We start from the raw sequence: 13,052 nt of genomic DNA on the forward strand, positions 1-13,052 counted from the left end.
TGTACCGTGTGGATCTACAGGCACCACCTGCTCCAAAACTATCAGGATCCAACTTGGGGTAAGATTCCCAAACAACACCTGTTTTGTTACCTGGCCTTGACATTTCAAGACCTTTTGATAAATCAAATTGCAGTTTTTTTGGGTGACAGTCAAAGCAACAGAAATCTTTTTAACTTTTTCAGCGAACGGAAATCAAACTAGCAAAGGGTATATACGAAGTGATGGACCTGGGACACGGCCCTGATATTCCGATAAAAATAAGAAAGGTTGGCTTGTACTTGGTGGTAGAATCTTCCATTGGTGTGGCAGTGATGTGGGATCGCAAAACAACTGTTCGTGTCCTCCTGGAACCCCAGCACAGCGTGAGTCACAGTAGTCGTTATGGTGATGATGACTGAGAGATTTAATATGGTGTAACCTTTTTTCCTCATCTGTAGTGAAGCTATGTTTGTAGATCAACACCAAATAATGATATTGCTATGCATTACCATTGATCTAAAGGTAGTTGAGGCATAATATTCACAATTCATGATACCATATAGTATTATAATATCAAAATATATTTATGCATAGCCAAGATTTGTTCCTTTTAATGCTCAAGAGTGTGAAGAATACTCAAATGTAATATTGTCGCCATGTAATAGAAGTCACCGACTCCTTTTGTCTGTGCAGGGAAAGGTATGCGGCCTGTGCGGAGATTTCGACGGTGATGTCCAGAATGACTTCACCACCCAGGGTCAGCTGGAGGTGAGCACTCCCACAGAATTTGCAAACAGCTGGAAAGTGCACAGCAGCTGCCCAGATGCGGAAACAAGCATCGACCCTTGCAAAGCGACACCCAATCGACATCACTGGGCAAAATCGATGTGCAGCATTATAACCGGGCCAACGTTCAAAGGCTGCCACAATAAGGTGATACGAGCTGTTTTCTAATTTATCATCACGTAAAGTTCTGTTGTTGGAAATATTAAATACATCAATTTTTTATTACTGAGCAGGTAAACCCCCTTCCATTTTATGAAAACTGCGTGAAAGACTCATGTGCCTGTGACACTGGAGGAGACTGTGAGTGTTTCTGCACAGCAGTCGCAGCTTATGCTCAAGCTTGTAATGAAGCTGATGTCTGTGTTGCATGGAGAACTCCAGACATCTGTCGTAAGTAAACAACAATTGTACCGTTTGGTCATTAAAATGTTGTTTTATCAGACTTTTCTGGCCCATTAATCTCTTTTTAAATTACAAAGCTCTTATGGCCCTGGCATTTAGATATTTAGATATTTGTCTTTTAGTTCAAACTAAACCTGTTCAGGTTTGAGTTCTTGTTAACCTCATGATACTTAATGTAGTTTTGTTGGATCAACATATCCTTTACTCCAAATACATTACGTGTCTTTTCTCTTTTCTTCCTAGCTGCCTTTTGTGACTATTACAACAACCCAGATGACTGCAAGTGGCATTACAACCCTTGTCACACACCTTGTTACAAGACCTGTCTAAATCTTGAAGGAACTTGTATTAACCCTATACCCAATCTTGAAGGTATGACATTTTCTCACAGTGAATGTAGCTATGATTAATTTAGCTTTTTTGAATCAACAAAATAACAAAAAAGCTTCAGACATCCAGTGGCCAGCTTCAGTCTTCATTATAAAAGCAACTCAAATACAAAGATTTTACATTTTACGTTTATAATATTATGATACTTCATGTTGTGAATTTTACAGGCTGTTACCCTGTATGCCCAGAAGATAAGCCCATATATGATGAGCACACAGAGACTTGCGTGGAGGAATGTGCCAATACTACAACGACAACGACAACCACACCTCCTACTACAACGCCAGAGCCAACCACAACCACAGAGTCTACAACCACAACAACCACACCTCCTACTACAACGCCAGAGCCAACCACAACCACAGAGTCTACAACCACAACAACCACACCTCCTACTACAACGCCAGAGCCAACCACAACAACCACACCTCCTACTACAACGCCAGAGCCAACCACAACCACAGAGTCTACAACCACAACAACCACACCTCCTACTACAACGCCAGAGCCAACCACAACCACAACAACCACACCTCCTACTACAACGCCAGAGCCAACCACAACCACAACAACCACACCTCCTACTACAACGCCAGAGCCAACCACAACCACAGAGTCTACAACCACAACAACCACACCTCCTACTACAACGCCAGAGCCAACCACAACCACAGAGTCTACAACCACAACAACCACACCTCCTACTACAACGCCAGAGCCAACCACAACCACAACAACCACACCTCCTACTACAACGCCAGAGCCAACCACAACCACAACAACCACACCTCCTACTACAACGCCAAAGCCAACCACAACCACAGAGTCTACAACCACAACAACCACACCTCCTACTACAACGCCAGAGCCAACCACAACCACAGAGTCTACAACCACAACAACCAAACCTCCTACTACAATGCCAGAGTCTACAACAACAACAAAACAACCTACAACAACTGCAGGGCCAACCACAACCACAGAATCTACAACAATAACCACAACAACCAAACCACCAACAACTACTACAGGGCCAACCACAACCACAAAGCCTACAACCACAACAACCACAACTCCTACTACAACGCCAGAGCCAACCACAACCACAGAGTCTACAACCACAACAACCACACCTCCTACTACAACACCAGAGCCAACCACAACCACAACAACCAAACCTCCTACTACAACGCCAGAGCCAACCACAACCACAGAGTCTACAACAACAAAACCACCTACAACAACTGCTGGGCCAACCACAACCACAGAGTCTACAACAACAACAAAACAACCTACAACAACTGCAGGGCCAACCACAACCACAGAGTCTACAACAATAACCACAACAACCAAACCACCAACAACTACTACATGGCCAACCACAACCACAAAGCCTACAACCACAACAACCAAACCTACTACTACAACTGTGGGGCCAACCACAACCACATCTGGCACAACCCCATGTATTGAACCGTGTGAGTGGTCAGAATGGTATAATGTGCATGACCCTATAACGGACAAAAGTGACTGGGAAACATATGAGAATATTACAAAAAGCGGTAAAGAAATTTGCCAAACACCAGTAGAAATTGATTGTAGAGCAACAGATTATCCTCACTTGACCATCGATGAATTTAAGGATGAAATGGGCCAAGTTGTCAGTTGTGATTTGGGAGTTGGTTTAATATGTAAAAAAGAGGACCAGCGTAGACGTAAGTGTTTCGACTATAAGATCAGAGTATGTTGTCCATGTGATTACACAACTCATACAACTACACCAACTATAATTTCAAGTACAAAAGAGACAACAGAATCTACAACAGAACCTCCTACTACAACTACAACCACAAAGTTTACAACCCCCGCAACCAAACCAACTACAACAACTGCAGGGCCAACCACCACCACAGAGTCTACAACCACAACAACCACACATCCTACTGCAACTCCAGAGCCAACCATAACCACAGAGTCTACAACCACAACAACCACACCTCCTACAACAACACCAGAGCCAACCATAACCACAGAGTCTACAACCACAACAACCACACCTCCTACAACAACACCAGAGCCAACCACAACCACAGAGTCTACAACCACAACAACCACACTTCCTACTACAACGCCACAGCCAACCACAACCACAGAGTCTACAACCTCAACAACCAAACCTCCTACTACAACGCCAGAGACAACCACAACCACAGAGTCTACAACCTCAACAACCAAACCTCCTACTACAACGCCAGAGCCAACCACAACCACAGAGTCTACAACAACAACAAAACCACCTACAACAACTGCTGGGCCAACCACAACCACAGAGTCTACAACAACAACAAAACAACCTACAACAACTGCAGGGCCAACCACAACCACAGAGCCTACAACAACAACCACAACAACCAAACCACCAACAACAACAACAGGGCCAACAACCACAGAGTCTACAACAACAACTGCGGGCACAACTACTTCTGAATCATTAGTAACAGGTCCTACAGTAACAGAACCAACACCTGGCCCCCAAGTCAGTAAATATACAACTATAACATCAGAGAGTACACAGACACAAAGTACCACAGAGTCTACAACCACAACAACCAAACCCCCTACTACAACCACAGAGACAACCACAACCACAGAGTCTACAACCACAACAACCAAACCTCCTACTACAACACCAGAGCCAACCACAACCACAGAGTCTACAACCACAACAACCAAACCTCCTACTACAACGCCAGAGCCAACCACAACCACAGAGTCTACAACCACAACAACTAAACCTCCTACTACAACGCCAGAGCCAACCACAACCACAGAGTCTCCAACCACAACAACCACACCTCCTACTGCAACGCCAGAGCCAACCACAACCACAACAACCACACCTCCTACTACAACACCAGAGCCAACCACAACCACAGAGTCTACAACCACAACAACCACACCTCCTACTACAACACCAGAGCCAACCACAACCACAGAGTCTACAACCACAACAACCACACCTCCTACTACAACGCCAGAGCCAACCACAACCACAGAGTCTACAACCACAACAACCACACCTCCTACTACAACGCCAGAGCCAACCACAACCACAGAGTCTACAACCACAACAACTAAACCTCCTACTACAACGCCAGAGCCAACCACAACCACAGAGTCTACAACCACAACAACCACACTTCCTACTGCAACGCCAGAGCCAACCACAACCACAACAACCACACCTCCTACTACAACACCAGAGCCAACCACAACCACAGAGTCTACAACCACAACAACCAAACCTCCTACTACAACACCAGAGCCAACCACAACCACAGAGTCTACAACCACAACAACCAAACCTCCTACTACAACGCCAGAGCCAACCACAACCACAGAGTCTACAACCACAACAACTAAACCTCCTACTACAACGCCAGAGCCAACCACAACCACAGAGTCTACAACCACAACAACCACACCTCCTACTGCAACGCCAGAGCCAACCACAACCACAACAACCACACCTCCTACTACAACACCAGAGCCAACCACAACCACAGAGTCTACAACCACAACAACCACACCTCCTACTACAACACCAGAGCCAACCACAACCACAGAGTCTACAACCACAACAACCACACCTCCTACTACAACGCCAGAGCCAACCACAACCACAGAGTCTACAACCACAACAACCACACCTCCTACTACAACGCCAGAGCCAACCACAACCACAACAACCACACCTCCTACTACAACGCCAGAGCCAACCACAACCACAGAGTCTACAACCACAACAACCACACCTCCTACTACAACGCCAGAGCCAACCACAACCACAAAGTCTACAACCACAACAACCACACCTCCTACTACAACGCCAGAGCCAACCACAACCACAAAGTCTACAACCACAACAACCAAACCTCCTACTACAACGCCAGAGCCAACCACAACCACAGAGTCTACAACCACAACAACCACATCTCCTACTACAACGCCAGAGCCAACCACAACCACAGAGTCTACAACCACAACAACCACACCTCCTACTACAACGCCAGAGCCAACCACAACCACAGAGTCTACAACCACAACAACCACATCTCCTACTACAACGCCAGAGCCAACCACAACCACAGAGTCTACAACCACAACAACCACACCTCCTACTACAACGCCAGAGCCAACCACAACCACAACAACCACACCTCCTACTACAACGCCAGAGCCAATCACAACCACAGAGTCTACAACCACAACAACCACACCTCCTACTACAACACCAGAGCCAACCACAACCACAGAGTCTACAACCACAACAACCACACCTCCTACTACAACGCCAGAGCCAACCACAACCACAACAACCACACCTCCTACTACAACGCCAGAGACAACCACAACCACAGAGTCTACAACCACAACAACCACACCTCCTACTACAACGCCAGAGCCAACCACAACCACAGAGTCTACAACCACAACAACCAAACCTCCTACTACAACGCCAGAGCCAACCACAACCACAGAGTCTACAACCACAACAACCACATCTCCTACTACAACGCCAGAGCCAACCACAACCACAGAGTCTACAACCACAACAACCACACCTCCTACTACAACGCCAGAGCCAACCACAACCACAACAACCACACCTCCTACTACAACGCCAGAGCCAACCACAACCACAGAGTCTACAACCACAACAACCAAACCTCCTACTACAACACCAGAGCCAACCGTAACCACAGAGTCTACATCCACAACAACCACACCTCCTACTACAACGCCAAAGCCAACCACAACCACAGAGTCTACAACCACAACAACCACACCTCCTACTACAACGCCAGAGCCAACCACAACAACCACACCTCCTACTACAACGCCAGAGCCAATCACAACCACAGAGTCTACAACCACAACAACCACACCTCCTACTACAACGCCAGAGCCAACCACAACCACAACGACCACACCTCCTACTACAACGCCAGAGCCAACCACAACCACAAAGTCTACAACCACAACAACCACACCTCCTACTACAACGCCAGAGCCAACCACAACCACAGAGTTTACAACCACAACAACCACACCTCCTACTACAACGCCAGAGCCAACCACAACAACCACACCTCCTACTACAACGCCAGAGCCAACCACAACCACAGAGTCTACAACCACAACAACCACACCTCCTACTACAACGCCAGAGCCAACCACAACCACAGAGTCTACAACCACAACAACCAAACCTCCTACTACAACGCCAGAGCCAACCATAACCACAAAGTCTACAACCACAACAACCAAACTTCCTACTACATCGCCAGAGCCAACCACGACCACAGAGTCTACAACCACAACAACCAAACCTCCTACTACAACGCCAGAGCCAACCACTACCACAGGGTCTACAACCACAACAACCACACCTCCTACTACAACGCCAGAGCCAACCACAACCACAGAGTCTACAACCACAACAACCACACCTCCTACTACAACGCCAGAGCCAACCACAACCACGCCTGTGCCTCCACCTCCACCCACAACTACACCTCCACCTACACCTACATCTCCACCTACAACAATACCTCCTACCTGTCCTACTTGGAATGTTACAGTAAGAACCATCTTACTTTATCTCTATACAAACAGTGAATAATGTTATCAATGTGGTTTTGTATATTTGAATTACATTTAAAAAACATTTACATTTTATGCACAAGATTTCTAAATATCACTGATTTTACCCGTTTCTCTCTCTCTCTCTCTCTCTCTCTCTCTCTCTCTCTCTCTCTCTCTCTCTCTCTCTCTCTCTCTACCTTAGCAAAATGAGACATTCTTTCTCTGCAACTGCACCATGGCCAAATGCCTTGAGAACAATACAATTGTAATTGTTGACTACATATGTCCAACCCCCGTGCCCATCACTTGTGCCAACGAACTGGAACCAGTTCTTGTGTATGACGAGTACTACTGCTGTCATCATTATGTTTGTCCCTGTAAGCAATTCAGTTGTTTAAGGATGTATAACATACTTCTTTACTCTTGTAAATACGTATTGGATTTTAAAGTTTTTCTTGTTTGTCATTAGGTGTATGTGAAGGCTGGGGAGATCCTCATTACATCACATTTGATGGATTGTTCTACAGTTACCAAGGAAACTGCACTTACGTTTTGATGGAAGAGATTTCACCAAAGACTGGGCTGAAGATTTATATTGACAACGTCTATTGTGATCCAACTGAAGATGTTTCTTGTCCGCGATCTTTGATTATATCATATCATTCGCAAGCGTTCAAACTTATAAATCATAATCTAATGGGAGCAGCACAGTTGGAGGTAAAACAATCAACGGCAATATGGCAGTTTTATATCACGTTCTGAAAATCTCTTCATTTTCAATGAAATTACAGTGTTGATATTTTGTCATAGCAAATAATATATTTATTTTCTCTCTAGGCTCTGAAAAATGGAGTACCTCTGAAGCTACCTTATTCACAATACGGCGTTAAGATCTTAAGTTCTGGCCTTAAAATGGTTCTGGAGATCCCCCATTTAAATGTGGTCGTAACATTTGATATAAATGGCTTTACCATTACCCTTCCATTTCAATACTTTGGCAATAACACTCAGGGCCATTGTGGTAAGAGCTTCTCACTCTCCTGTTGTCATATATGAAAATCATTAGTATTTGGTCAGATTGTTGTTTTACCTTTTTTTGTTACTCACTTGTCAGGAACGTGTGACAACAACCAGGCCAATGACTGCAGGTTGCCTGGGGGCCAGCTGATTGAAAGTTGTGCAGTGATGGCTGACTTTTGGCTTGCAAAAGACTTTAACCAACCCAGCTGTGAGTTACCATCTGTGGTGCCCACCAAAGTACCTCCACCTCCACCAGAGTTAATTCCATGCAAGGAGGATAGCTTGTGCGACCTTCTGAGAAGCAGGTAGGCATTCTGTAATACACTGTAGTTCATAAACATTCCTAAACTTTGACATATTGTCATCAATATTCAATAGAGTTTTTTGATTTGTGTTTTTGTTGGTTTGACATTCACAGCATCTTTGCGGAGTGCCATCCAGTTGTTTCCCCTGAGAATTTCTACCGAGGTTGTGTTTTTGACAGCTGCCATGTTTCAAACCCAGTAGTGGAGTGCACAAGTTTGCAGACTTATGCTGCTGCCTGTGCCCAGGCTGGGGTTTGCCTAAACTGGAGGAACCACACTACACTGTGTGGTATGTCATTATTTCAAAGTGTTGAGGAATCACAAGAATCAAATTAGATTTGTTGCAATCAAAACACACTAAACACTACACAACAATACTTTAAAAATAACCAATTGATCTATTTTCTCCACCAACAGCAAGTAACTGCCCGTCAAACAAAGTTTACAAACCATGTGGTCCTGTAGAACAGCCCTCCTGCGTAGACAAGTAAGTTTTACCAACAAAGGTTTGTAGTCTTTTTATGGGTCACTGTGAAGGTGACAGAGAATAAAAGCCTAATGGGATATGGTAATCAATATTTTTCATTAACAATAGTAGAAGTAAAAGACTCTGTTTCATTGATCTGAAAGAAATGATGTAACCTAACCTTTCTGTCGTCATCATCAAATATTTCAGTCCTGATGAAGTAATGATGAACTATACTACCGAGGGCTGCTTTTGTCCAGATGGAATGAAACTCTTCAACAAAGAGTCTGGCGTGTGTGTTGATAAGTGTGGTAAGTGTGGTGATTCTCAAGTCTTAGTAATGAACTGGATATGTTGTTTCAATCATGAAGTCCTACAGGATTGTTCATTTTCCAACAGGGTGTCTTGATCCCGAGGGCATTCCTCGTGAGGTGAGCCATGTCTCTTCAACATCAGCTTAAATCCAAACATGTATTGTTTCCTTGAAAGACAGAATTAAAAAAACTGCTGTGGTGTGTTCTTTCAGTTCGATGAGCACTTTGAGTACAAATGCCAAAGCTGCTTCTGCGAGGAGTCCACTAAGACTGTGACCTGTAAGCCCAAGGTTTGCCCAGAGCCACCTGCAGAAAGCTGCACTGGTCCAGGGTTCATCCTTGTCAACCAAACGAATCCGTCAGACAGCTGTTGTTATTCCTTTGTTTGCCGTAAGACAATCAGCATCAGTGCACATTTTTCTTCCACGTTCTAAAGTAACAAGGATTCTTCTGGATGGCGCTTTATCATTTACTATTATCATTTACCATCTCCACAGAATGTCAAAGCAGCACTTGCCCAGTTACCAGCATGAAGTGTCCAGTTGGATTTATGCCAGTCGTCAGTGTCCCTGAGGGGAAATGCTGTTTAGAACATACATGTGGTGAGGTCATTAATTCAGTTTGTATTTATATCAAAAATGACCACACAGACTTTTTTACATAATGTTTGTTGTCTTATTCTTTTCTAGAGCCTAAAAGAGTTTGTGTCCACAGAGGGGTTGAGTACCAGGTAAACAAGAAATGGATATAAGAGAATGATTTGTCCAATAATTTGTTAAAATATTACTTTTGTTCTCACGAATCTTGAGGAACTTTGAATTCTGGCTGGCCAAAAACCCATTTCCTTTTTTGTTTGCAAGCCTGGTTCTCCAGTTCCTGTTCAGATTTGTCAAGACTGTACCTGTAGTAATCAGGTGCATAACGATACTGGACTATTCCAAATAATATGCGAGTTTAAGCAATGTCAAGAAACCTGTGACAAGGTAAGAGAAACATAAATGATTATTGTCATATACATGAAAACACTGCTTTTTCTTCGTCAGAGCATCTCTCAGAGTTAGTGAACACTTTGAACTTGGAAACTTAACTCTTCGCTTTCTCTCAGGGATATGAATATATGGAAACTGATACAGAAGTATGCTGTGGAAAGTGTGTACAGACACACTGTGAACTCAATCTGAACGGTACCAAGCATCTGTTGACGGTGAGTTATGGACTGTGATTCATGAGTGTTGGAAGAGTAATATCCTGAAGTACCTCAGTGTTTAAATGTGTGTGTGTGTGTGTCTGTGTGTGTGTGTGTGTGTGTGTGTGTGTGTGTGTGTGTGTGTGTGTGTGTGTGTGTGTATGTGTGTGTGTGTGTGTGTGTTTGTGTGTGTGTATGTGTGTGTGTGTATGTGTGTGTGTGTGTGTCCATCACACTGCTCTCCAGCCGGGAGAAACCTGGTCACCACCTGAGAACATGTGTGAGCATCACACCTGTATTAAGAGCGGTGAGACTTTAGTAACGACCAGCTCACATATCGTGTGTCCATCTTTCAAGGAGAGCAACTGCCAACCTGTAAGTATCACTTATCTCTAAAGAATCCGGATCGACTGGGTGTCTGCGAGGACCTAAACTAAAACAAATAATGTTGACGCTGTTTATTTTCCTCCTTAGGATACAATTCAGACTGCAGCCAATGGTTGTTGTAAAATATGTAAGTTGGAAAATCTCTTCACTTCTTTCTTCACAGGTTGAATGTGTTTGTATAAGAACATGCTAATTGTGAGTCTTTTCTGAAAAGGTGAAGAGAAGGAGAAAGGCTGCAAGTTAGTACCCATGAAAATTGTGATTACGCAAAACAGCTGTCAATCTTCTGAGAGGATAGACATGCCGTACTGTGAAGGATCCTGCAATACTTTCACCAAGTAAGTGTGAGGTCGTGGATAGGTCATGAATCTTGTGGAAAGTCACAGACGCACATAGTTAAGTTAAAAATGTTTAGGTGCAGTTTGTGCAGATTTGTAGTTCATTTACTCATCCTGCCTCTTGTTCCCTCAGGTACTCTGAGGCAGCAGCTGCTCTGCAGCATTCCTGCTCCTGCTGTAAGGAGACAAAGGCCAGCAGACGCACTGTGGACTTGAACTGCCTGAATGGAGACGTGGTTCCCTACATATACACATATGTGGAGGAGTGTGGCTGTGGCCACAGAGACTGCACTACACCTCCTGGAAAATCTGCTCGCAGGAGGCGAAGCTTCACACTAGTCTAGCAAAATAATCATCATCACATTAATGGATATGGGATGTAAAGATTACTCCCATATAGTTCTACCAATCATTACACCTCTTACAAATTAACTGTCATTGTCATGCAAGTATTTATCAATTAAAACGTTGCAACTCTGTTCAGTCTCAAATGTTGTTTGTGCCAATCCAGCTGGTACTGCCATAAATAACAGTACAGTTTGTTGCTGCTGAACTAACTTTCAGCTTAGATATAAAGTAATGTTGCTATAGCGTAAATAAACCAGCACTTTTGAACTTATTTAGAAGATTTGAGGGATGTTTACCTGCTTGTGTTGTAAGAGAAAAAGAGAACATAGAATACTGAGCAAAAAGACTAAATACACAGGGGCGGAAGGAATAATCAAACACAGGTCAAGTTCAAAGTCACTGTGTCCTTATATCATCACATTCCGAATGCGATATATTTAATCATTTATTTTGCCAGGATCAGTTTTTTTGCTTTTATTATGTTCTCTTACTCATTGTGTCCACAAGAGGCTGACAGGCACCACAACCGAAGTCTGATTGGGACTATAAGCATTAATAGTTCATTTTGTCCATACACTCTAAAAGCAACATACATAGTGTGTTGGTAATTCATGTAACAACACTCTTGTGACAAGAAATCTGTGAGAGTGTTGTGCTAGGAAGGCTTTATGAAGTCAGATGAAGACGTTTTTAAAGGAAGTGGTGTTATATCTTGACATTGGTCTGTCTGCCTGTAACCAACTTGAGCATTTCGTTTTGACATGGTTCCACTACACAAATGTATGCCTTTGCCACTAGATGGCGCTTTTTTTACAAATTTGAAGGAAATGCTGCTCCTTCGCTGTCATTCAGGTTGAAGTCCAGTTGTATACATCAGTGGCCCCAATGATTGTTGGTGCACTTACACTTTAATACCAAGCTGTGTGGAAAACCTCTCAGACATATTTCAAGCTTGCTCGATCAGAGCCATGCATTGTACCGGTGGGCCTTCAGGTCTGACTTTTTTCGCATTGATGGGTGGTTGGCCTGAAGTGCGTGAGGGGCTGGAACCCAGTTATTACCTGCTGATATTGGCCAATCACAGATATATGGGTACCAACATATGTTCCATTTTTACTGTCTATATATAAATATATGAAATTTGGGAAGCACATTAATGGGAAAATATGTAACCCTGTCAACTTGAGTGACCTCATTCATTTGCCTGGTGTGCCACCATCAGGCCAACGTGTCCTGACCCCATTGTCCTTATTGCCAGCAGGGCACCAACCATTGAGGGCATGTGGTCATTATAATATAGTTTGTGAATACTTTTTTTCCAACGTCACATTTCAAGAGATTCTTGGTTGATTTGGTTGCTTCGGTTCTGACAATGTTTACCGATCAAAAACATGATAAATATGATGGCATTTTATTAAATATTAAAAAACCCTGCCCCTGAAAACGTTTTAGCAACGTTGGTCTATCAAGGCTGTCACCATA

General features: G+C 43.7%; 1 protein-coding gene across 1 annotated transcript in view; it reads left to right on the plus strand.

The window, feature by feature from the left end:
* The window catches only part of LOC133009696 (mucin-2-like), an 18,827-nt gene extending 7,251 nt beyond the window's left edge, over window positions 1-11,576 (plus strand). Inside the window, 31 exon segments of the mRNA XM_061077233.1 lie at window positions 8-64; window positions 66-362; window positions 673-912; window positions 999-1,155; window positions 1,411-1,539; window positions 1,725-3,042; window positions 3,355-4,093; window positions 4,439-4,639; window positions 4,778-5,143; window positions 5,198-5,458; window positions 5,564-6,556; window positions 6,809-6,987; window positions 7,089-7,195; window positions 7,237-7,256; window positions 7,409-7,583; window positions 7,676-7,923; window positions 8,044-8,227; window positions 8,321-8,531; window positions 8,645-8,820; window positions 8,949-9,018; window positions 9,208-9,308; window positions 9,397-9,428; window positions 9,524-9,701; window positions 9,809-9,913; window positions 10,001-10,041; window positions 10,172-10,294; window positions 10,417-10,515; window positions 10,744-10,872; window positions 10,972-11,011; window positions 11,099-11,222; window positions 11,356-11,576. Coding sequence (XP_060933216.1) covers window positions 8-64; window positions 66-362; window positions 673-912; window positions 999-1,155; window positions 1,411-1,539; window positions 1,725-3,042; window positions 3,355-4,093; window positions 4,439-4,639; window positions 4,778-5,143; window positions 5,198-5,458; window positions 5,564-6,556; window positions 6,809-6,987; window positions 7,089-7,195; window positions 7,237-7,256; window positions 7,409-7,583; window positions 7,676-7,923; window positions 8,044-8,227; window positions 8,321-8,531; window positions 8,645-8,820; window positions 8,949-9,018; window positions 9,208-9,308; window positions 9,397-9,428; window positions 9,524-9,701; window positions 9,809-9,913; window positions 10,001-10,041; window positions 10,172-10,294; window positions 10,417-10,515; window positions 10,744-10,872; window positions 10,972-11,011; window positions 11,099-11,222; window positions 11,356-11,566 — 7,311 coding nt within the window. The 3' untranslated portion in view covers window positions 11,567-11,576.
* Window positions 11,577-13,052: the final 1,476 nt, after the last annotated feature.

This window comes from Limanda limanda, chromosome 8 (genome assembly GCF_963576545.1).
Source record: "Limanda limanda chromosome 8, fLimLim1.1, whole genome shotgun sequence".
NCBI lineage: Eukaryota > Metazoa > Chordata > Actinopteri > Pleuronectiformes > Pleuronectidae > Limanda > Limanda limanda.